This window comes from Saccopteryx bilineata, chromosome 1 (assembly GCF_036850765.1).
Source record: "Saccopteryx bilineata isolate mSacBil1 chromosome 1, mSacBil1_pri_phased_curated, whole genome shotgun sequence".
In the NCBI taxonomy this organism is placed as follows: Eukaryota; Metazoa; Chordata; class Mammalia; order Chiroptera; family Emballonuridae; genus Saccopteryx; species Saccopteryx bilineata.
The window spans coordinates 349,449,823-349,476,018 of NC_089490.1; the positions used below are offsets into that span (position 1 = coordinate 349,449,823).

General features: G+C 40.8%; 1 protein-coding gene across 5 annotated transcripts in view; it reads right to left on the minus strand.

Annotated features, from left to right (window-relative positions):
- The window catches only part of NUP98 (nucleoporin 98 and 96 precursor), a 135,742-nt gene that overhangs the window by 10,201 nt on the left and 99,345 nt on the right, over positions 1-26,196 (minus strand). For all 5 annotated transcript variants that reach the window (XM_066250721.1, XM_066250728.1, XM_066250719.1 and 2 more), the window contains 9 exons: positions 20,605-20,787; positions 19,023-19,179; positions 16,883-17,312; positions 15,298-15,527; positions 13,225-13,491; positions 8,983-9,140; positions 8,064-8,207; positions 7,021-7,163; positions 1,050-1,271 (listed from right to left, as the gene is read on the minus strand). In XM_066250721.1, coding sequence (XP_066106818.1) covers positions 1,050-1,271; positions 7,021-7,163; positions 8,064-8,207; positions 8,983-9,140; positions 13,225-13,491; positions 15,298-15,527; positions 16,883-17,312; positions 19,023-19,179; positions 20,605-20,787 — 1,934 coding nt within the window. The remainder of the gene's footprint in view (positions 1-1,049; positions 1,272-7,020; positions 7,164-8,063; positions 8,208-8,982; positions 9,141-13,224; positions 13,492-15,297; positions 15,528-16,882; positions 17,313-19,022; positions 19,180-20,604; positions 20,788-26,196) is intronic.

A 26,196-nucleotide genomic window follows, 5' to 3' on the forward strand; every position in this document is an offset into this window, starting at 1 on the left:
TGGTGGCGCAGTGGATAAAGTGTCGACCTAGAAATGCTGAGGTCGCCGGTTCGAAACCCTGGGCTTGCCTGGTCAAGGCACATATGGGAGTTGATGCTTCCAGCTCCTCCCCACCTTCTGTCTCTCCTCTCTAAAATGAATAAAAAAAAGTAAAGTCTGGCCTGACCAGGCAGTGGTACAGTGAATAGAGAGTCAGCTTGGGACACTGACGACCCAGGTTCAAAACCGTGAAGTCACTGGCTTGAGAATGGGCTCATCTGGCTTGAGTGTGGGGTTGCTGGCTTGAGTGAGGGATCATAGACATGACCCCATAGTTGCTGGCTTGAAGCCCAAGGTCACTGGCTTGAGCAAGAGGTCACTGGCTTTGCTGGAGATCTCTGGTCAATGCACATATAAGAAAGCAATCAATGAACAACTAAGGTGCCGCAGCTATAAGCTGATGCTTCTCTTATCTCTTCTTCCTGTCTGTTCCCCTCCCACCTCCACCCTAGTCCTCTCTCTCTCACTTAAAAAAAAAAAGGCAGTTTCATTTCTAACTTGTTCACATGAATATAGACATTGTAGGCTGTGGGTTGAACTGTCTTAAGATTTATCACAAGGCTGGACCCAAAATATATTCTAAACCAGTGGTAGTCAACCTGGTCCCTACTGCCCACTAGTGAGCATTCCAGCTTTCATGGTGGGCGGTAGCGGAGCAACCAAAGTATAAATAAAAAGATAGATTTAACTATAGTAAGTTGTTTTATAAAGATTTATTCTGCAAAACTTAGCCAAAATCCGACAAAGTACTTGGTAAGTAATTATTATTATATGCTTTAACTTGCTATAACTGCTTTATAAATTTTATAAAGTAAAGTTACTTCCCTACTTTATAAATCACCATTACTGTAGAACCAGTGGGCAGTTAGAAAATTTTACTACTAAGAGATACAAAAGTGGACAGTAGGTATAAAAGGTTGATTACCACTATTCTAAACAATTACTTGAATTCAACCCTAAAAGACCAATTCCTTTGGCACTGCACTGCAGTGTAACATCCTCTCACTCACCTTGAGTTGTCTATATGCAGGAAGACAAAGATGGCCCACTCCCAGAGCCCCTCACTTTCCAGTTGGCCAGCATAACTGGCCTGCAGCACACCCTCACACTGCTCTGAGAGATGTGTGTAGTTAAGAGCCCGCAGCATCTCCCACAAGTGCCAGCTTAGGCGGTAGTCCAAAGGATCTGCTGTTATGCTTCGAGGCTCTAGCAGCTGGTTGAGATCATAATGTCTGAAAAGGAGAACATAAAACTGGGTTACCATATCTAGCTGCAAACCATCTGCACTAAATGTCAACTGCCTTTGACTCAGAAGACAATAAAGGCAGGGACCTGAGAACAGGTTCCTAGTCACATAGCCACACATGGCTATTAAACACTGCACTTACGCTTCACACTCTTCCTGAGACTGTTGTATCAATCTACCTCCAGGTTTAGCCATATTATAGATCTAAAAAATCTTCTCTTCTGTGGCTATGTGATCTAACAGGTTTGTTGGTATCTGTTTGGTCTATGTATTTCACCATCTTTGTACAGGGTGTCTCCATAGTTCTCACCCTCCCATTCATTCATTCTAGTGTTGATTACTTTTCTTAACCATTTAAAAAACATATAACTTAGAATCTTTCAGGTTTTTCTATCTGAAGCTCTTGGGAGTGCTAATTCTCCTGTTTGTATAAACAGCTAACTAGTTTTCATGACTAGTAAGCTATAGTCTATATGTAGACTATTATAGTATATGGCTTGCAATTTTTACCTTTGATTTTATCTACAGTAGATATTACTCATTATTATTTATTTATTTATTTATTTTTAAACAGAGGCAGAGTCAGAGAGAGGGATAGATAGGGACAGACAGACAGGAAGGGAGGGAGATGAGAGTTTAGATTAACAACCTGCAAGTTTTAAAGATCTGGAGTTTAGATTAACAACCAATAACTTTTACATTTCACCTTAGATCCCAGACATTTTAAAACTTCCTAACACCTCTCTGAATAATGAGTTTTCTTTGACAAGTCTATCAAACTGAACTTTGCTGCATGACAGAAATTTCTATAACCTGTCTTAACCAATATGATAGTCACTAGCCACATGTGGCTATTAAACACTCAAATAAGGCTAGTGTGAATAAGTAATTAAATTAAAAAAATTTAAAGTTAAATTTTCTTAAGTTTTAACATAGCCATATACCTGTGAAACTACTGCCAAGGTCAAGATAACAAACATACACATCACCTCCAAAATTTTCCTTTTGCCACTCTGCAATCCCTCTTCTGCACTTTCCTGTAACTATCCTCAAACAACCGCTGACCTTCTTTCTGTCATTATAGAATAGTTTGCATTTTCCAGAATCTTATATAAATTGAAATCAAGAGTACATTTGGGGACATGGGTTTCTTTTTGTTTCTCCTCTTTCAAAACCAAGTAAAATTATTTTGTGATTCAGCATGTTATCAATAGTTCATTCCTTTTGATGACTGAGCAGTGTTCCACTTTATGGATAAATCACAATCTATTTATTAAATTTTTTTTAAGTGAGAGGAGGGGAGACAGAGAGACAGACTTTCACATGTGCTCTGACCAGGTTCCCCCACTGGGAATGCTCTGCCTGTCTGGGGTCATGCTTGCAAACGACCTCTTTTTAGTGCCTGAGGTGGAGGCTCCATAGAGCCATCCTCAGCACCCAGGGCCAATACGCTGGAATCAATCAAACCACGGCTGTAGGAGGAAAGGGAGAGAGGGGGAGGGGGAGGGAAAGGGTTGGAGAAGCAGATGGTTGCTTCTCTTGTTGTGCACATGCCTGTTGTTTACTGATGCTGAGCATCTTTTCACAATTTGACATCCAGGTCTTTGGTGAAGCACCTATTTAAATATTGTGCCCAATTTTATTTTTTCTTTCAAATCTTAAGGGAAAGTTTATTTAGAAAGTTTCAGAGGTAGTAGAAGTGAGCCAGCTGGCTGTGTAGGAAACAAATGATAGAAGCAAATGAAGGGCCCTTGAAGCTTAGGAGAGGGAAAGGCAAAGGGAACGCACCTGGGGGAAAGAGAATGGCAAAGGTGTGGGTGCTCCTGAGAGGAAGAGCGCCCCAATTTTTTTTTTTTTTTACAGGGACGGACAGAGAGAGAGTCAGAGAGAGGGATAGACAGGGACAGACAGACAGGAACGAAGAGAGATGAGAAGCATCAATCATCAGTTTTTCGTTGCGAGACCTTAGTTGTTCATCGATTGCTTTCTCATATGTGCCTGACCGTGGGCCTTCAGCAGACCGAGTAACCCCTTGCTTGAGCCAGCGACCTTGGGTCCAAGCTGGTGAGTTTTTTGTTTTTGTTTTTTTTTTTTTTGCTCAAGCCAGATGAGCCTGCGCTCAAGCTGGTCATCTTGGGGTCTTGAACCTGGGTCCTTGGCATCCCAGTCCGACGCTCTATCCACTGCACCACCGCCTGGTCAGGCTAGAGCGCCCAATTTTTATTTTTATTTTTGAGAGAAAGACAGACAAACAGGAGGGGGAGAGATGAGAAGCATCGATTTGTATTTGCATCATCTTAGTTTGTTCACCGAGTGTTCATCATACGTGCCTTGACTGAGGGGTTTCAGCTGAGCCAGTGACCATGGGATCATGTTGATGATCCCACCTTCAAACCAGCAAGCTTGCAACTCAAGGTAGTAAGCCTGCACTCAAGTCGGCAATCCCAAAATTTCAAACCTGGGACCCCAGTGCCCCAGGCCAACACATCATCCACTATGCCATCACTGGTCAGGTACCTGATTTTTAAATTAGGTTGTTTTCGTATTATTGAGTTCTGAGAGTTCTTAGAAAAATGTAAATTAAAACACAATTTTAGTTATATATATATAATGTTCTGGATACAAGTTCTTTACCACATGTGTGAAATACAAGTACGTTCTGAAATAAAGTACGTTCTCCCAATCTGTCCTTTCATTCAATAAGATAATTTCTAATTTTGCTGCAGTCCAATTTACCATTTTTATTTAGTGTCTGATAAATTTTTTACTTAGCCCACATTTGCAGAGATTTTCTGCTTAGTTTTCTCCCAAAAGGTTACTGTTTTAAGTTTGACATTTAGGTTTATGATCCATTTAGAACTAGATGAATAGAGATAACCAATGAAACCAAAAACTGAAGGTAGACAAATCAAGAAAAAAAGGTCACAAATTACTAATATCAGGAAAGAGACATAGTTAAAGATCCTACAGACATTTGCCTGACCAGGTGGTGACGCAGTGGATAGAGCATCGGACTGGGATGAGGAATGACCCAGGTTCCAGAGCCCAAGGTCGCCAGCTTGAGCGCAGGCTCATTTGGCTTGAGCGAAAAGCTCACCAGCTTGGACCCAAGGTCACTGGCTCGAGCAAAGGGTTACTCAGTCTGCTGAAGGCCCCACGGTCAAGGCACATATGAGAAAGCAATCAATGAACTAAGGTGTTGCAACAAAAAACTGATGATTGATGCTTCTCATATCTCTCTGTTCCTGTCTGTCTGTCCCTGTCTATCCCTCTCTCTCTCTTTCTGTCTCCGTAAAAAAAATAAAAAAAAATTTAAAAAATCCTACAGACATTTAAAAAGGATAAAAAATGTTATGAATAATTTTATGCCAACAAATTTGGTGATGCTGAATTATACAAATTCCTTAGAAGTAACAAATTATCAATACTGACTCCAGAATAAACTGGAAACCTCAACAGCCCCGTATCTATTTTTAAAATTGATTTTGTACTTTTAAAACTTTAATAAATTGGACATTTTGTAAAAAGAATATTAAAAAATCAAGCGGAAAAATAAATGTAAAAAACACATTTACAATAAAGAACTTATGTCCATGGTCAGCACACGATGCAGAGTGCAGGTGATATGTATACTTGAAACATACAGTTTTATTAACCAATGTAATCACCATAAATTCAATTAAAAAAAACATTCAGAATATATATATAAAAAATGGCGCAGTGGATAGAGCGTCGGACTAGGATGAGGAACGACCCAGGTTCGAGACCCTGAGGTCTTGAACTAGTGAAGAACTATTACAACACAACAAGTTACCCTATAAAACCTTGGCAAAGATTTGAACAGCTACTTTAGCAAGGACTACAGATGGTGAAGAACATGAAAAAATGTTTAACATCATTAGGCATTAGAAAAATGTAAATTAAAACACAATTTTAGTTATATATACTTTATCATAACCAAAGGCTTAATATTCTATAATTAATAGTTAAATGCCCTATATTTAAAAGGAAGTATTTGAAAAATGGAAATAAAATGTGAACTGTCAGCCCAATGGATAGAGCATGGAGGACCCTGGTTTTATTATTATTATTTTTAATTTTTTTAATTTTTAATTTTTATTTTTTTCCCATTTTTCTGAAGCTGGAAACAGGGAGAGACAGTCATACAGACTCCCGCATGCGCCCGACCGGGATCCACCCGGCACGCCCACCAGGGGCCACGCTCTGCCCATCCTAGGCGTCACCATGTTGCGACCAGAGCCACTCTAGCGCCTGAGGCAGAGGCCACAGAGCCATCCCCAGCGCCCGGGCCATCTTTGCTCCAATGGAGCCTTGGCTGCGGGAGGGGAAGAGAGAGACAGAGAGGAAAGCGCGGCAGAGGGGTGGAGAAGCAAATGGGCGCTTCTCCTATGTGCCCTGGCCAGGAATCGAACCCGGGTCCTCCGCACGCTAGGCCGACGCTCTACCGCTGAGCCAACTGGCCATGGCGACCCTGGTTTTAAACACCGAGGTCGCTGGCTTGAGCAAGGGATCACTTACTCTGCTGGAGCCCCCCCCCTCGTCAAGGTACATATGAGACAGAATCAAGGAACAACGGAACAACTAAGGTGCCGCAACAAAGAATTGATGCTTCTCATCTCTCTCCCTTCCTGTTTGTCCTCATCTGTTCCTCTCTCTGACTTTGTCAAAAAAAAAAAAAAAAAAAAAAGCGAACTGTCTGTTTTGGCTGGTGAAAACCCTTTAATGTTTCTGATACAATATAAAATATAGGCCCTGGCTGGTTGGCTCAATGGTAGAGCATCTCCTGGGCATGTAGACATCCTGAGTTTGATCCCCAATTAGGGCACACATGAGAAGTGACCATCTGCTTCTCTTCCTGGTCAGGGAACATGCAGGAGTCTGTTTCTCTACCTCCCCTGACTCACTTAAATAAAGAAATAAATAAATTTTAAAAATATATAAAACGACAATTCTGAGATAGTTTAAATTAATTGATTAGATGTAACAGCATGTATTAATATATATTACTGTAAGATAAATAAACCACTCATTTCTTATTAAAACATATACATACCACTATGTGAAAATTCTACTATATGCCCACTATTATGGTAAAATTTTAAAAACAGACAATACCAAAATTGAAGGAATATAGAGCAACTAGAGATCTTGGTGGGAATGTAAAATGATATAAGCACTTTTGGATACAAATGCTTATAGCAACTTGATTCATAAGAGCTCAAAACAAGAAAACCTCTGTCCATCAATGAATGAATAAATTATGCAATAAAAATCTTTTGACATAAATCTCAAAATCATTTTGCCAAGTCAAAGAACCCAAGCACAAAAGATAACACACAGAATGATCCCAATTATATAAAATTCTAGAACAGCAAACAAATCTACAGTAATGATAAACTGGTCAGGAGTTGTCCTGGGTGGTGACTGAATGCAAAGGGGCATGAGGTACCTCTTTGGGTGTAATGTAAGTATCTTGATTGTGATGAGTTATATTATGTTAACGTCCTCAAAACATACTTTTATATATGCAAATTGTATCTCATTAAAGGTTATCAAAATAAACTTTAGGTTTCTAAGTCTAGTTCCAGTGCTCTTTATATTCAACTACTGTAAGTTATATTTTGGTAGTTTTTATAGACTAATGGCAATTTGGCCATGTATAAAAGGAAAGAGACCCTCAAAAGCTCATAGAGCCCTCAATTGACTGTATTTACCTGTCACTGTATAGTTTTAGAAGGTGAAAGCAGACGTCTTGAAGTGGTCTCCGTGAATCTTGTTCCTCCTCTACCACATAGCCAGAGCCTTCCAGGTATGAAGGAAGTGGAGAGCAGGCATATCTGTCACCCTCAGAGGTATTCTGAAAGTAGAAATTTGATAAAACAATACATCAGATGCAAGTGTGTTTCACAGATGCTATTATATATTACTCAAGATGTGTTATTACGAATGATGTGATGCCCTTTCAAGGAATGTGTCAAAGATTTTAAAATTATTTATATCCGTAACATATTCCACTTGTCTTCAGGGGACTGGTAAAGACTTCAGATAGCTTTCATTAATTTCACCACTCTTCTTGCCACAATGCTTATTACACACAGTATCTTTACTGTTCCTTTTTTCCTGACAAATAATATCAAAGATAATAAAAATGGAGAGTAAGAAAAGAATTGAAGGCCCTGGCCAGTGGCTCAGTGGGGAGAGTCAGCCCAGCATACGGACGTCCTGGTTTCAATTCCCGGTCAGGACACACAGCGGAAGTGAACATCTGCTTCTCTTCCCTTCCTGTAGCCAGTGGCTCAATTGGTTGGAGTGTTGGCCCCGGGCACTTATGATAGATCCGTTGGTCCAAACCTCAGGTGCTAAAAATAGCTTCGAACATTGGCTCTACAGAGGGGTTGCCAGGTTGATCCTGGTCCAGATGAATGCAGGAGTCTATCTCACTATCTCCCCTCTTCTCATTTAGAAATTAGGAATAAAGAAAAAACCCTTTGATTTGGGGGTGAAAGAAAAAGTCAGTTGTAGATGAAACACATCATATTAAGTAAAACAGAAGCAGACATGTGGAGGTTAAGGATAGCCCTGTTCAGAAGCAGGAGAAAAGGAAAAGTTTCCCATCAGATTTTGTGGGTCCATTTCAATTTTATGGTACTTTTAAAAAAAAGCAGGAAAAAGTATTATAAAATGTGATTTGATGTTTTTTTCCTCTGGCAAAAACAGAACTACCAGGATTGTTGCTTGCTCCACTAGACATACATACCTGAAATGCTTCTTCATACATGCTGAGTGCCCTGGAAATGGAGGCTGTTGGTGGAAGCAAATACCAAAGATGGACAGCCAGGGAGCGTTTCCAATCCAACTGGGAGCACACATTAATTTGCTTCTGCTCTGAGAGCTGCCACACCTGCAGGTGACAAAAATCACCATCATAGCTACAAATTATAAGTTACCTTGTTACCGTCCAGGTCTGCAAGTTATTCACTTACTCAAGTAACACCTTAAATGATCTAGACAGCAGTGTTAACAATTCAGGAATAACATACACAGACACTAGGTGGCAAGTAATGGGGTGGACTGAGACAATCACTACTCTGAGAGGAGATGAGAATCACAGGTCTTTGCACTGTGCAGTTGCCAAATTAGAAAACTTAAAGATGTGAATAAACTCTGACCAGCTCCTTCCTTTTTGGAAGGTTACTTTAACCTTAAGGTGGCAATCAAACAGGCAGCAACAGACAATTGGCTTAAAATAATTATGCATAGGCACCTATAATGGACTAGAAGTGGCCATTAAAAAGAATGAGGCTGCCCAACATGAAAAATATTCATATACAGTAAGTAAAAAAACTGCTGCAATACTGTTATGTATAACTGATTTATTTGAATATACACATGTGTTAATATGCACATATGCATGTTGACATAAACATACGAGCCTAGAAAGAAAGAAAACAAATTATGCTGTTTATCACTATGGTATGGGATTAGTAAATTTTAACATTTTTTCTATATAACTACTATTTTTTTAAACAATGTACATGTTGTAACTTTAGAATTTTCCATTAAAAATAAGTTGCTTATTCATAATAATGTACAATTAACAAATATGGCTATCTACCTTAAGCAATCTTGAATCTATGAGAAAATTTATGTAAGTTTATGAGAAAATAGGAAAATACCGGTTTTCCAGCCAACAGGGCAAAGATGCGCAATCTCTCATCCTGGATGAAGCAGTCAGCCTGGAGCTGATGCCAATCCACCAGCTGCATGGTAAGCAGCTCCCGGATGGACTGGCTACCCACCAACTGGGATAAAAGAAGGGCAAGACGATGATCTCCTATAAAAAAGAAACCCAGAAGATTTACAGACTTGGGGAAATACTTGGGGGAATTAATCTTATTTCTTTCTTCTAGCCCTCAGGACAGAAAAGTTAATACCTGTGACTGCTTTCTACAGTAGTGCCAAAATATTGATCAAGAACTTACAACTTTCTGCTTGAGTAGAAAATCATCAAAGTAGTTTAGCCTAAATTACTTAAGGAGTGTAGAGTACAGAGTTCAGTGACAGATCAATATACTATTGCACTGCTTCTGTGACTCTAGATAAGGCACTGGAGGAAAATATCATCTGATTCAAAGGTTGGCAGCATTAAAACTAAGATGACATACTGAAAATATGCCCAACTAGAATGTACTGTATAATGATACTGAGAAATGGCAAATTCAAACCTAAGAAAAAAACATACACCATGCTAGTCACAGCCTTTTTCTTTTTGTATATGGGTCATTGATTACATGACTGTCAAGTACTATTCTAACAGAAACTAAGGCTCTCAAATCATCTCAAATAGTTTCCTTCACAAACTAGACATGCTTGGAGGAAAGCAATCATGCATCAGGAACACATCCGGAAATGTGCTGCTAGGCCAAGTTGTCTCTCTGATACAGGTAGGTAATGAAAGCATGACTGGACTGTGATTCATGTAGTTAAAGTGCTGAGCCCACCTGACATTGAACTGATAGTATTCTATATAAATAATAATAAAAGAAAAAAATAAAAGGTTATTTCTATATATCTACAGAACCCCAAAGAGAGAGTTTACTAGCCAACATTTGTAAATATTCTGGGACCCTAAAGATGGTCAAGCTCAGAGAAGAAACTGGAGTATCATATTTTTTCCCTCTTTTTCCAAGCGAGAGGAGGGGAGACAGAGAGACAGACTCCTGTATGCATCCACCCAGCAAGCCCTCTATTCTGGGGATGCTCTGCTCATATAGGGATGATGTTCAGCAATGGAGCTATTTTTAGTGACAGGCAGAGGCCCAGCAATTCGCTGGAACCAATGGAGCCATGACTGTGGGAGTGGAAGAAAGAGAGTGGGAGAGAGAGGGAGATGGTACTTGGGTTACAACAGTCTTGACATATGATGTTTCAAGTTTGACACTCACCCCCATAAAAACTTTTAAAAATTTAGACCTGAGTATTTCAGCATACACTGTTAGTGTCATACTGATGAACTACATGGGTGAAATTGTTTGGTTGCTCATGGCGGGAGAATACACAGTCTAGTATATTTATGTCCTTTTCCCTTTTCTGTGGTTTAGTTGTGTTATGTTCTAGGATTATGATTTTACAACTGTTAGGATAGGTTAAGTGACTCAGGCTAGAGTGTGTTAAGACTTACATCAAAATTCAGGTAACGTCACTGTTGTAGGAACAGAACTGTGTTGTAATCTAAGGAACCCCTGTATAGCCTGACCAGTGGTGGCGCAATGGATAAGTGTCAGTCTAGGATGCTGAAGGTCCCAGTTTGAAACCCTGAGGTCGCTGAATCATCGGGTTCAGAACGGGTTTGCCACCAGCTTGAGTGGGGTATGATCAACATGATCCCAAGGTTCCTGGACTAAAGCCAAAGGTTGCTGGCTTGAGCAAGGGTTCACTGGATCAGCTTGAGCCCCCACCCACCCACAAAGTCAAGGAACGTATAAGAAGCAGTCAATAAACGACTAAAGTGAAACAACTACAAACCGATGCTTCTCATCTCTCTCCTCCCTCTAACTCTCCCTTACTCTCCCACTCTCTAAATAACGAAAAATAGGAAAACCAGATATATATTCTTCCAGTTTTGGAAGTGAGAAGTTCAAAAGCAAGGCATACAAGGACCAGATATCTTACAGACACCCTAGAGAAGACTTTGTTCCTTGCCTCCAGGTTTTTGTGTCTATTAGCACTTTTTGACATGTGTCTGTATCTCTTTCTCTACTCTGTCTTCATATTGCCTTCTCTGTATTAGTTTTCTTAACTTCTCTATTGTTTTTATGTTTTCATCTTTATCCATTATTGTTCAATTTTTAATATTTCCTCTTCTTCTACCTTTGGGTTTATATTGCTCTTTTGCTAGTTTCTTTTTTCTTTATTTATAAGTGAGAGAAGGGAGATAGACAAAATCTCACATGTGCCCTGACCGGGGGTCCACCTGGCAACCACCGTCTGGAGTCGATGCTTGCAACCAAGCTATTTTAGGGCCTGAGGCAGAGGCTCTATGGAGCCATCTTCAGCACCGAGGGCCAATGTGCTCAAACCAATCGAACCATGGCTGCAAGGGAGTGGGGAGAAGGGGGAGGGTGATGAGTGGAGAAGCAGGTGGTTGTTTCTCTTGTGTGCCCTGACTGGGAATAGAACCCAGGCCATCCAAATGCCAGCTTGAGCTAACCAGTCAGGGTTCTTCTGCTAGTTTCTTAAGATAAAAGCTTAAGTATTTCTTCTTTTTGGGTAGTTATCAGGTAACACTGGTTGCAGTGTTCAAGTATCCTATACTCTCAATTTTCTGTCTCGGTGTTTTATTAATTTCTTTTTTTTGAGAGAGAAACGGAGGGAGGGACAGATAGGAAGGGAAAGAAATTATAAGTACCAATTCTTTGTTGCAGCACCTTAGTTGTTCACTGATTGTTTTCTTCTCCTATGTGCCCTGACCTGGGGAATCCAGCCAAGCCAGTGACCCCTTGGTCATGCCTAGGATCCCACACTCAAGCCAGTGACCCCACACACAAGCCAGATGAGCCTGTGCTCAAGCTGGTGACTTCGGGGTTTCGAACCTGGATCTTTTGTGTTCCAGGCTCACATTCTATCCCAGGCATGGCCAACATCCAACCCGCAGGCGCATCTAGCCTGTGTAATGAGTTTATGTAGCCCGTGATTAAATTTTTAATATTCTCCGCTACTTTAAAATCTCAGCTATTCAGAAGTGGAAGTGTCTTTGATTATTGGAAATCGAGATATTTAAGAAGATAGTGATACGCAGAAAAGAATTCTGCAAGTGACTAATCTAGGGTTAACTTCCAATAATCGGCTGAATGGATTTGCAGTACTTATTTATTTATTTTTAAAAATTCCATTATAAAGATTTACAACTTTTGTCACTTGTCTGTACTCCATATGAACTGTTTGATGTTTAGCTGCGATGTGAAACTCACATTCTTTTAAGTGGAGTTTGTAAGTGCGCACCCAAGGTCAAACAATTCATTATTTTTGTGATCAAGTTTGCTGAATCAAGTGGCATTGTAGCATAGACAATAGCTGCAGTTGATAACTGAAAACGTGTCCAGGCTGTTTGTAAAACGAAATAATTGTTTTAATTGCGATATAACCCCTTCAAGCTCATTCTATTAATTAAATAGTTTCAATTGATTGCAATAGTTTGGGTATTTATATGGTATATAGTAGTATTTTTATTAAAATATTTTTATTAAAATAATATATTAAAATTTTTTTCACTCACATTTATTCATAAACAAATTACATAAAATTTTGTTTAAACAAATTGTTTTTGTATTTAACAGTCCTGCCTGTGAAAAAATTTTCTTTCTAATCTGGCCCGGGGGCAAAAACTGTTGGCCACACCTGCACTATCCACTGTGCCACTGCCTGGTCAGGCTACTGAAGCAGAAGGTTTTAGTAAGTTAAAGGTAGGGCCTTGCCAAAATTTTAATTTTAGGGTAAAGGAAAAAAAAAGGAGGGAAATACAGAGTTTGTGAATGAATAAATCTAAGGACCTGACTTCTGGCACTCCTTAAGATCCTCTTCCATTACATGAATGTGTGCTGGTGAGCATAACTTTATCTCTAATGTTTCACACACAATCTTTATAGCTTTATATGAAGTCATGTTTACCTGCATTTTCTAGTTTTATTATAAATGCATATATACCATATAAAATTAAAATAATTTTAATTAAGTAACTTTAACATTTAAGGTTCTAAAAACGTAACTAGTAGATAAAGTCCCTATTCTGGAGGTACCAGCAATCTTTTAGGAAAGTCTACACTTAATACTCAGGACAGAAGACAAAAGCAAATCCACAATTAAGGTGTAGGGACAGTGAGGGAGTAGGCAGAGGTGCAGAGAAGGACCATATGTCTTACCGGATTGCTGGGCCAGACAACACGCCTCACTGATCCTCTTGCCCGTGAGGTAGCTGAAGACAGCCTCCACAGGGTTGTCTTTTCGGGTTAAGGAGACTTCTTCCTCAATCTGAGGTGCAGCAGTATGGGATAGCCAGCGAGAAAAAGCTCTTCTTCGCTCCAGAATCTGAATGTATTCACTGGGTTCATCTAGCTGGCTGTCAAGTTCCTTCAGGTTGCCCCATAGTGCTTCACATAATGTCCATGTAAGGCTCCACGGCTTCACAACTAAGGAAAGGACAGGAAAATAATGCTATGACACAAAGTCTTACAGTAACTACAGAGAGGGCATTACTGTAATTGTGGTGTAAAAACAAATTAGTAACTACCCTAAACAGTCACTCAAGTTATTTACTGAATCTGTAACCACCTCACTCAGCCATGTCTTATAAGCTCCAGAGGTGTGTGGTGTAACTGCTTGTTCACTCTATATTCCTGTGGAGCTTATATAACAGATATAACTATGTAGATGCTTTTTCTTTTTTAAGTGAGAGGAGGAGAAATAGTGAGACAGACTCCTGCATGCGCCCCAACCGGGATCCCCTGTCTGGTGGTAATCAGCTGAGCTAATTTTGGTGCCTATGGTTGATTCTCAGATCAATCGAGCCATACTCAGAGCCCAGGGTTGAAACTCAAATCAGTCAAGCCACTGGCTGCAGGAGAAGAGAAAAAAAGAGAAAAGAGGGGAAAAGGGAGGGGGAGAGAAACAGATGGTCACTTTTCTTGTGTGTCCTAACCAGGAATTGAACCCAGAATGTCCATACACTGGTCTGACGCTCTATTCACTGAATAAACCTGCCAGGGCCTCAATTCCTCTTTAAACTATTTCCTCTAGCCTAAGTATGAATAATATAATCTCAAATAATAGAAGTTCTTTGATTTCATTAAATTCTGTTTACAGAATGCTTTAAAAAACATAAAGTGCTCTATAAACCTGTGAGGGATTATTCTCCTTTGCTGCAGGCACAGCCTAACATTTAGTGAGTCTAAATGACACTGCTCAAAGTACTGAAGAGTAAGCCAACTCTAAGATAAAGGTTTATAGTGAGCACATGAACAGTTTATTCTTGTACTATTACTTATTATTGTATTATTTTCCATAGTAACTCTGAACCTACTTTTGGCCCGCCCTGTATACAATGTGACTATACAATAGTTACTATCTTCATTTTATAGATGAGGAAGTAAGGTAATGTTAAGTGACTTGCTCATTGTTACAGGCAATATACAGCAGAGCCAGGATTTAAACCCAAGTAATGAGTCCAGCTATTTATCCTGGGGCACTATGTATACTGCCACTCAAGAAGGAAAACAAAAAGGAACCACTGCTTGCCACTTTAAGCCACTTAAAAGTATGCACTGAGAAGTTGACTCACATTTTTGAAAAGATGATGAGACAACAAAAGCAAACACAAACAACTGAACATGATTCCCAAAATATGTAGTATGGAATATTCTAATAGTCTCCATTTTTCAATAAAGGTGATATTGTAAAATGTTGTGAAACATGGAATTATAATTTTTATTATTTAAAATAGTAAGTTCCCAAATTAAAAAAAAGACCTTCATCAAAGTATTGGTTCAGAAAAACATGGTCACAATAGTTATGGAGAGACAACTATGAGAGAGGTCAGACAGGGAATTATAAAAACAAAAGTTGTTGGGAAGACCAAGTGGGAATTAAACTGGACATGGAAGAATGGATATAATTTAGAAAAGCAGGAAGAAAGGAATTTCTATATTCTCTGTGTGGGTAAAGCAATGTGATTTCAATTTCATAAATCCAGGAGATCTGACTGGCTATATAGTTCCTTTGAATAAGAATTTGTATATTAAAGGCCATAAGAGTAAATACAAACACTGGCATTAATTTCTCCTTGCTTGGGATTTTTTGCTTACCCAAACTCAACTACAAGCAAGTGCTCAGGCATTACCTACTTAGTATATTGGCATATTGAAATTTATCTACCTATAACACATGCTCCTACCCGTGTTCCTGGGATAGCAAAGGTTATAAGCATAGTCCATACTCACTTTGTGCTTCCAATAAATCTCCCAATGCTTCCTTAACCCAATCTGCATAGTCATGAATGACAGCAACTCCTGGATTGGGAACAATGAGAGGACACAGCTCATCCACATGGACAGTGCTATGTTTTAATTTGAGCTCCAGGGGTATCTGGTATAACTGTAGGTCTTCATCCAGCTTCTTTTCTTTCAAACTGAGTTTTTCCAAATGAACTTTGAATGGAAACTCAGTTAAGCTACAAAGGCAAATGACAAGATAGAAAATAAAGATAAGATAGAAGCTAGAATTTTCCCACAACTCAAACTGTTTCTTTTTTATGGTTACAAATACAATGCAAAAGAGAATGTTTTAAAAGAAATTTTGTTTCCTAATACAAACTATAATAAACTTATTTGCTATATACTGAGTAACCCAATTATCTGACCCATGCAATCAGAACCCAAAGTCTACTTAGCTAAAGTTCTAACAAACATGGGAAATCAGTTAGACTTGGAACTGACTTCAGCATGCATCTGAATACTATGAAACCCAGGGGCCAAAAACTGTGATGCCCATTTCTCAAATTATACTCTGTAAGGTATCAAGAGTCACTGAAGAACTGACTCAAGATTAAGATAAGCACATAGTCAATCTGGCCATGATTGAATTTTTAAGGTATTAACCACCACCAAAATATCATGACACCACACATAATCCAAGTTTAGGATCCATATTCCTAATTGTGAGGTTAAAGAGAAAATACTGTTTATTTCTTCAAAGTCAACTTTAAAAACTAGTAATGGGCACCCTGGCTGGTTGGCTAAGTGGCAGAGTGTCAGCCCGGCGTATGGATGTCCCATGTTCGATTCTAGGTCAGGGCACACAGGAGAAGCGCCCACCTGCTTCACCACTTGCCCCCGCTTCTCTCTCTCTTCTCCCTTCCTGCAGCCAAGGCTTGATTGAGGGAGTTGGCCCTGGGCACTGAGGATGACTCCATGGCCCTGCCTCAGGCATTAAAAAAATGGCTCCAGTTGCAATGGAGCAAGGGCCTGAGATGGGTAGAGCATAGCCCCCTAGTGGGCTTGCCAGGTGGATTCTAACTGGGGCACATGCAGGAATCTGTCTCTGCCTCCCCTCCTCTCACTAAAAACAAACAAAAAACCAGTAATAGGCGATCAGTCACTTAATCTGCAGTAAAGATAGAATAATTCGTTATAATTATGAAAAGTAAATAGGAAACTTTTATGATTGTCCACAGTTCAAACACTCATTTTATGAGTTCTAGATACAGGAAGTGTGTTTAGTTGAGACTATACCTTATATAGAGAGAAATCACAAATATCTAAGTGAGATAACAGAAAAGATAACTAATGTAATAAAAAGGATGAAAGCCCAAGGAATGCTGCAGCATGAGTTTTGCTTCTGTGCTTTTTATACTTTGATGATACAAATGGAATTATTTTACTAATCATTTTAGTTCTTAATTATAGAAATATGTTCTGCTATCTGAAATTGTAATAAGAATACATTAGAAAGATTTCCTGATGAGAAAACTTTTTTTCTCACCTACCATGTTGCCTTTCTCAAAAAGCATCAAGAAATGTGACTCACGATTTAATAGCTACTGGATTAGGCAGGAATCCATATTCCACAGAATCAGCAATCTGATGATTTTCCAGTTCATAAGAGCCACACAGCTGTTCTCCACTATTAGCAAGAGTCCAGTTGGGGCCCCAACCAACCCGAAATGAGCGTCCCATAAATAGGGCCATGTCCATCAAGAGTTTCCCCCTGCCATAGGTAACAGACTTTTCCAGAGGGACTAGGCCAGGTTGTCGGCGAGTACCCACTGTTTTCAACTGAACCTCAGGGACAGGGCTGGAAACTGTAAACACAGAGGTCAGGGGTGGAGGGACAGACCAAGCAGATGTAGATGGAATATTCATCAAAGATGATGATCTGGGAGTGCGACATTCTTGCACAGAGGCACTTAGTGAAAAGAAAGCTCCACTTGAAAATTTTGATTGTAGTAGCCCACCAACTAAAATAAGGGGAGAGGGGGAGAAAAGGCTATTAGAAAATACATACTATTGCTTCTTGAACAATAATCAGTGAGGTTGAAATTATAGCTTAACCAAACTAAGTCAATCAGACATAGAGGACCAGAAACAGGTTAAGTCAGATACTTTAGAAATTACTTTCAACCAGAAAATCAAGAAAGAAATTCTCATGATGATGAAATCAGTAATAACAACATTAATAATAAACACTATTACTACTGTTTAAAAAAATTATTTAGTGCTTATCTACAGCAAACCCTGCACGAGCAATTTGAATAAACTGTGTCATTTCATCCTTCAATAAGCTCATTAAGTGAAAAACATATCTTCATTTTATAGGTAAAAAAACCCAAAAAAAAACCTGGTCTCAAATCCAAATCCACAAAGCTCCTAAGATGGCAGGACTGAAAGATGACACCAGTGCTCATAACCCTATCAGAATGCTAAATGTAACCATTTCTCAAGTCAATATAAAAAGCTTAATGAGATCAAAACTTAAAATTCCTACCACTGTAATGCTCAATGCTAGACTGAAGGAAACAAGAGACCCACTTGCATCTTATGGTTGCTCATGTGCCTTTCAGAAAGACAGTTTTGATTACTAATGTCTGTTTTTCGATTTTATATTGTTTCTGTTTAAAGCAAGGCTTTAATTATTAAAATATGAGATTTTTCAGTAGTGCCCATTATGAAAAAGAGCTATTAATGTTTAACTGATGCTTTACTAAAGTATTAAAAGCAAAGTTAGCCTGACCAGGCAGTGGCCAGTGGATAGAGCGTCAGACTGGGATGCAGAGGACCTAGGTTAGAAACCTAGAGGTCACCAGCTTAAGCGTGGGTTCATCTGGCTTGAGCATGGGCTCATCAGCTTGAGCAAGGGGTCACTGACTCTGCTGTAACCTCTGATCAAGCCACATATGAGAAAGCAATCAATGAACAACTAAAGAGCTGCAACAAAGAATTGATGTTTCTCATCTCTCTCCCTTCCCGTCTGTTCCTACCTGTCCCTCTCTGTCACAAAAAAATAAAGAAAAAAGGAAAGTTAGTACATTAGGGCTCTCAAATTTAAGAAGTAACATTTAATTTTTAAGACAACATAAATCTCTTCCTTGTAGTTCCACTGGTTTTCAAAATATTGCTATATTACATATGCTTATGTTCTGTTTACAGTAATACTCTATCTCAATCCCACACACATAGATACAAGTCCACTAGAAAAGGGAAGCTTTAAAATCAAACATGTTATGACATCCATGGGAATTTGAGAAGGTGTAGGTTAAAGTGGAAATCTGACAAGTTTTGTATACTAGGAGAAGCAACATTTGCGCCTAGAAGGCAATAAGGACAGTGTCAAGATCGCAAAATAGCAGTACAATGCAGAACTTACTATTTCTTGTCAATAAGAATTAGAAAATGTGAGATTATGTAATCCACATTCATAAGCAAATGAAAACATGACTCTAAACAAACAAAAAAGCCTTTTTCTTCATTTTTCAGTGGCACCAATAAAGTAAGTCATGGTTTTTAAAAACTAGCCCCAGCTAACAGATATATATGATTACATTTCCTCTTGGCATCCTTGTCATCATTGCCTTTAGGGGGACATTTGCTAGAGCAGGCAACTCAATTTAGAAGATAATGTGGAAAGTAGGACTTTACAGCCTTCTTTAAAATAGCATCTTTTATAGTACCTAATGAACGGGATTTTGATGAGTGGGATGCTGAAATGGGGAGTCTGGGAGAACAGATTTCTTGAGAAGCATCTGCTTTAGAAGGAAGGCGGTTGAAGCGTTGATCCAGGACTATATCTGTATCTTCCTCATCGGCAAGCAATGACGCTTTCATGATCTAAAAGGCAATATCTATAGAGTGAATGTGCTTTCCCAAATCCAAAAGCCATAATAGAAAAATGCAGTTTATAACTAATAAATAACTGCCTCAAGGCTGTGCCCAGAGCTGGTATAATATTTGCATAGCTGACTCAGTTAAACTTGTATGTACATGAAAGGTAGAAATTTTACAATACTTCTTCTTTATATCTAGTTTTACCAAAGCCAGACAGATAGCAATCACTCACATGTTTGTTAAATGAATAGTTTCAAAGTCAAACAAGGCTAAGCGCACAACATACCAAAAGGCATGGAAAAGGGGGAAGCTGAGGGCTTCAAGAAACCTATCTACTTTTAATTTTTAACTTTTATGGAACACTTTCAAGAGCCTTAAAACAACCCTATGAAGTAAACAAAGTAATATTTTATAGAGAAAAATCCAATGTTCATAGATATTAAATGACTTGTTGCCTAAACTCACAAAGTAATAGTTATAAAACTGGGATCAAAATCCAGGCCTTCTTGACTCTGGCTGGTTGGCTCAGCGGCAGAGCATTGGCCCGGCATGTGGAAGTCCCGGGTTTGATTCCTGACCAGAGCACACAGGAGAAGCGCCCATCTGCTTCTCCATCCTTCCCCCTCTCCTTTCTCTCTGTCTCCCTCTTCTCCCGCAGCCAAGGCTCCACTGGAGCAAAATTGGCCCAGGCACTGAGGATGGCTCCATGGCCTCCGCCACAGGCACTAGAATGGTCCCATTTGCAGCAGAACAACAGCCCAGATGGGCAGAGCACCGCCCCCTGGTGGGCATTCCAGGTGGATCTCGGTGGGGCGCATGCTGGAGTCCTTCTCTCTGCCTCCCTACTTCTCACTTCAGAAAAATACAAAAAAATTAAAAACAAACAAACAAACCCGGGCTTTCTTAATGTTAACATAGTCTTCCTTCCCCATAATGAGAAAATAAGGCACTCAATGCTCTTTAATAAAGATACTTAAGGCCCTGGCCGGTTGGCTCAGTGGTAGAGTGTCGTCGGCCTGGCGTGCAGGAGTCCCAGGTTTGATTCTTGGCCAGGGCACACAGGAGAAGCGCCCATCTGCTTCTCCACCCCTTCCCCTCTCCTTCCTCTCTTTTCCCCTCTCGCAGCCAAGGCTCCATTGGAGCAAAGATGGCCCGGGCACTGAGGATGGCTCTGTGGCCTCTGCCTCAGGTGCTAGAATAGCTCTGGATGCAACAGAGCGATGCCTCAGAGGGGCAGAGCATCGCCCTCTGGTGGGCGTGCCGGGTGGATCCCGGTCGGGCGCATGCGGCAGTCTGTCTGACTGCCTCCCCGTTTCCAGCTTCGGAAAAATGAAAAAAAAAAAAAAAAAGATACTTAAGATTATGCAAGAAAAATAAGTATTACTTTGGCTTCCTGTTATAGCAAGGGTGGGTGGGTTAGGACTTCACCTGTAAGACATGTGGATTAATTCCCAGAGAAGATGCAATGTGTGTTGAGGCGGACACAGGTTCCTGATCCTCAGGCACGCTCTCTTCTAACATGGAATCCAAAACTCGCTCCTGGGTGATATCTATCATGTCACTGTCCAGTTCCACAACCCTCCCTAACTGTTCCACCTCTGGGCTCTGGCTCTGTAGACAGCAGAAAGATCAGGGAAGCAGCATTAAATGACACCAAATAGAACATCGAGACATAGGTAGTTTATTCAGAATGTGATATAGCAATATTAAATTCTGCCCATTCTACACAATGTGAGGTAGCATATTTGCTAAAGATTTAACAATTATTCAAAAATCCCCACTTTAAGTACTTCAGATTCAAATAAGAGTTCATAGAATTACCTTGTTTGTATTATAGTCTGGTGTGTGGAACTTAAGGCAACAGCCATAATGCACACATGGTGGTCTTCATACAAATACTGTGCCTTACCTGATTTAGCTAGCATCTACCATTTTCCAATTTACAGAGGGTCACCCTGTCCTCACAGTGCTTTATAGCCAGAAAACAGCGGGAAAGAGAATAAAAAGTACAAATATCATTTTCCAGTAACTGCATTTTATTTTTTTAGAGACAGAGAGGGGAAGGCAGGAAAAGAGGGAAGGAAGAGAAACGAAGAGAGGAAGAGAAGGGGACGGGTGAAGGAAAGGGGATAGAGAGGGAGAGAAGGGAAAGGAAGGGAGAGGTAAGAGGGAAGCATTCATTTGTTGTTCCACTTAGTTGTGCATTCATTGGTCGCTTCCCATATGTGCACTGACTGGGGATTGAACCTGCAACCTTGGTGTTTCAGGTTGACACTTGAACCAACTGAGCTAACTGGCCAGGGCCTAACTTTGCACTGTTAACACTAAAAAAATTTTTTTAGGCATTTATTGATTTTTGGAGAGAGTAGAGGGGGGAGAGAGAGAGAGAAAGAGAGAGAGAAAGAAAGGGAAAAAGAAGCCTGACCAGGCAGTGGTGCAGTGGACAGAGCGTCGGACTGGGATGCCAAGGACCCAAGTTCGAGACCCAGAGGTCGCCAGCTTGAGCGTGGGCTCATCTGATTTGAGCAAAGGTCACCAGCTTGGACCCAAGGTCATTGGCTCGAGCAAGGGGTTATTCAGTCTGTTGAAGGCCCACGGTCAAGGCACATATGAGAAAGCAATCAATGAACAACTAAGGTGTCGCAACGAAAAACTGATGATTGATGCTTCTCATCTCTCTCCATTCCTGTCTGTCTGTCCCTATCTATCTCTCTCTCTCTCTGTAAAAAAAAAAAAAAGAAGCTGGAGGCATCAACTTGTAGTTGTTGCTTCCTGTCTAAGCCTTGACCAGGCAAGCCCAGGGTTTCAAATCAGTGACCTCAGCATTCAAGGTCAATGCTGTATCCATTGTGCCACCACAGGTCAGACAAGAGAAAATTTAAAAATGAATTTCTAGTTAACACAATGTGGGGCCTGGAATTCATCTTTTGGGTGACTGAATCCTAAGATCAGCTAGGCTCTACCTGTGAAGTGCCATGTAAGATACAAGGACAAGTCTAACTTCCCAAAAAGGAAAACAAAATCATATTATCAGGAACAATTTTGTTTTGTTTGTTTTTATTTTCTCTTGTATCAGGAACAATTTTAATCTGGGAAATTAAAAAAAATATTTTTTTTTTGCCCACCAGGCTGTGGCACAGTGGATAGAGCATCAGACTGGGATGCAAAGGACACAGGTTCAAATCCATGAGGTTGCCAGCTTCATGTGGCTTGAGCAAGGGCTCACTTGCTTTGCTGGAGCCTCCTTTCCCCCTGCTCAAGACATATATGAGAAAGCAATCAATGAACAACTAAGGTGTTACAACGAAGAATTGATGTTTCTCATCTCTCTCCCTGCTTGTCTGTCCCTCCCTCTCTCTCTCTGTACCTCTCTTGCTAAAAAAAATTTATGGATTCTAGGCCCTGGCCGGTTGGCTCAGCGGTAGAGCGGCGGCCTGGCGTGCGGGGGACCCGGGTTCGATTCCCGGCCAGGGCACATAGGAGAAGCGCCCATTTGCTTCTCCACACCCCCCTTCCTCTCTGTCTCTCTCTTCTCCTCCCGCAGCCAAGGCTCCATTGGAGCAAAGATGGCCCGGGCGCTGGGGATGGCTCCTTGGCCTCTGCCCCAGGCGCTAGAGTGGCTCTGGTTGCGGCAGAGCGATGCCCCGGAGGGGCAGAGCATCGCCCCCTGGTGGGCAGAGCGTAGCCCCTGGTGGGAGTGCCGGGTGGATCCCAGTCGGGCACATGCGGGAGTCTGTCTGACTGTCTCTCCCCGTTTCCAGCTTCAGAAAAAAATAAAAATAAAAAATAAAATTATGGATTCTAGAGACATGAAGTGAGAGAGAGAGAAAGAGAGAGAGACAGGAACACTGATCTGCTCCCAATGTGTCCTGACAGGGATTGAACCGGCAACCCCTGAACTTTGGTACACTGCTCTAACCCAGTGGTCCCCAACCCCCAGGCCGTGGACTGGTACTGGTCCATGGGCCATTTGGTACCGGTCCACAGAGAAATAAATAACTTACATTATTTCCGTTTTATTTATATTTAAACCTGAATGATGTTTTATTTTTAAAAAATGACCAGCCTGACCTGTGGTGGCGCAGTGGATAAAGTGTCGACCTGGAAATGTTGAGGTCGCCGGTTCGAAACCCTGGGCTTGCCTGGTCAAGGCACATATGGGAGTTGATGCTTCCAGCTCCTCCCCCCTTCTCTCTCTCTATCTCTCCTCTCTCTCTCTCTCTCCCTCTCCTCTCTAATAAAATGAATAAAAAATTAAAAAAAAAAAAAGACCAGATTCCCTCTGTTACATCCGTCTAAGACTCACTCTTGACACTTGTCTCAGTCACGTGATACATTTATCTGTCCCACCCTAAAGGCCAGTCTGTAAAAATATTTTCTGACATTAAACTGGTCCGTGGCCCAAAAAAGGCTGGGGACCACTGCTCTAACCCATCAAGCTATCTGGCCAGGGATAATCTGGGAAGAAGTTTAAAGAAAATCCTTCAGGTTTAAAAGTGTCAAAAGCTAACAAAAAAATGACTGCTCCCATTTATAACTGTAGAAAAATAGGTGTTATGGTGATTTGCTGCTTAAGATATTACTAATCCCTAAGGACTGTTTTAACAAAACTGGAAACTAGAAAGTGGTCAAGAGGCAAAGATACTATTTTTTTAAATCTATTAGGATGGCTACAGGCAGGTCTGAATACTTTCATGTTCTAAAATTCTGGAAGAAAAAAATAAAACCCTGGTGATGATGCTCTCATTGTAACTATAAGGATTATGGGAATACTCTCACTCCAGTGGGTCCCTAATGTTAATTTTTAACCAATGCACTTTTAGGAAAAGTTCCAATTCTCTGTCAACCTCTCAGGATAGCCTCCTCTGCTGTGCACCCGTAACATCCTGTCTATACTTGTTTTATACAATGTATCACAACATATTATTTCATGCACACATAGATACTCGTATTTGTCTCACCAGATTGCTGAGGTTTAAAAACTCAGATTATGGCCCTGGCCGGTTGGCTCAGCGGTAGAGCGTCGGCCTAGCGTGCAGAGGACCCGGGTTCGATTCCCGGCCAGGGCACATAGGAGAAGCGCCCATTTGCTTCTCCACCCCTCCGCCGCGCTTTCCTCTCTGTCTCTCTCTTCCCCTCCCGCAGCCAAGGCTCCACTGGAGCAAAAGATGGCCCGGGCGCTGGGGATGGCTCTGGTCGCAACATGGCGACACCCAGGAGGGTCGCAACATGGCGACGCCCAGGATGGGCAGAGCATCGCCCCCTGGTGGGCAGAGCGTCGCCCCCTGGTGGGCGTGCCGGGTGGATCCCGGTCGGGCGCATGCGGGAGTCTGTCTGACTGTCTCTCCCTGTTTCCAGCTTCAGAAAAATGAAAGAAAAAAAAACAAAAAAAACCCACCTCAGATTATGACCTACTACTGTATCCTTTATCTAACACCAAGCACAGGGTAAATTCAAATTCAGTGAACATTTTGAAATATTGCCTCATGCAGTGTGCTTGGTACACAGTAAAGAAGGCAATTATCTATGAAAGGACAAGGAGGAGCATAAATAGGTGGGAAGGAAAAAAAAGGCAGAAGATAATTCTAACTTATTCTATTATTCAACAAAGAAATAATACTAACATCAAGAGATGGTCAACTAGCCTGACCAGGTGGTGGCGCAGTGGATAGAGTGTCGGACTGGGATACAGAGGACCCAGGTTTGAGACCTCGAGGTTGCCAGCTTGAGCGCGTGCTCATCTTGTTTGAGCAAAAGCTCACCAGCTTGGACCCAAGGTCGCTAGCTTGAGCAAGGGGTTACTTGGTCTGCTTTAGCCCCATGGTCAAGGCACGTATGAGAAAGCAATCAATGAACTAAGGTGTAGCAACAAAAAACTGATGATTGATGCTTCTCATCTCTCTCCATTCCTGTCTGTCTGTCCCTGTCTATCCCTCTCTCTCTCTGTCCCTGTAAAAAAAAAAAAGAAAGAGAGAGATGGTCACCTAGAACATTTTTAGACAAATAAAAAAGCTATCATCAAATAATTAGATTAGAGACCTAAGGAACCAGCATATCTTTAAGAAGAATGCTAAAGAGCCTGGCCAGTTAGCTCAGTGGATAGAGCATCGGCCCTGGTATATGAATGTATCGAGTTTCATTCTGGTCAGGGCACACAAGAGAAGTGACCATCTGCTTCTCCTCCCATACTGCCCCTCTTCTCTCTTCCCTTCTGTAGCCAGTGGCTTGACTCTTTTGCACATTGGCCCAGGGTGCTGAGAATAGCTCAGTAGGTCCGAGCACTTCAGCATCAGGCACTAAAAATAGCTCAGTTGATTCAAGCATCAGCTCCAGATGGGGGCTGCCGGTTAGATCTTGGTTGGGGCACATGTGGGAGTCTATCTTCCTTCCTCTCACTAAAAAAAAAAAGAAGAATGCTAAGGATCAAAGATAAATTTGCTCCATTCTTATGCCTACACTTCAAAGGTATGAGATATCTAAATAATTGGACACAAAGGAAGTGAATTATTATGAAACCATGAGGACTTGATAAGTTCCTAGAAGCCCTTATGCGTGAATTTTGTCAACATGTATCTAAATAATTGCAATAAACTCCCACAAAATATAACTGTGTGCTTATCAAAGAAATCTTGAAATATTGGGTACTTCTTCAAAACCAGTCCTGAATGATGGCTTGAAGAATTGAGAAAAAAGAAAACCCTTGAGAGGTCTGTGGAAAAGAAAGGCATGTGCTAGGAGAGGCAGCCAGAGTATCATTTCATTTAAAAAATTTTTCCTTTTATTTATGAGAGAGAGGGTAACAGAGACATAAGCATCAACTTGTTGTTCCACTTAGCTGTTTTTTAGTTATGCACTCATTAATTGCTTCACCTATGTGCCCAGACTAGGGATCAAACCTGCAACCCTGGCATGCTGGGACAACACTCTACCCACTGAACCACCCAGCCAGGGCCAACAGAATTATCATTTTAACTCTCTTTCACACACTGTAATCTTTTTAAAGTTGGTTAAGTTATTTAT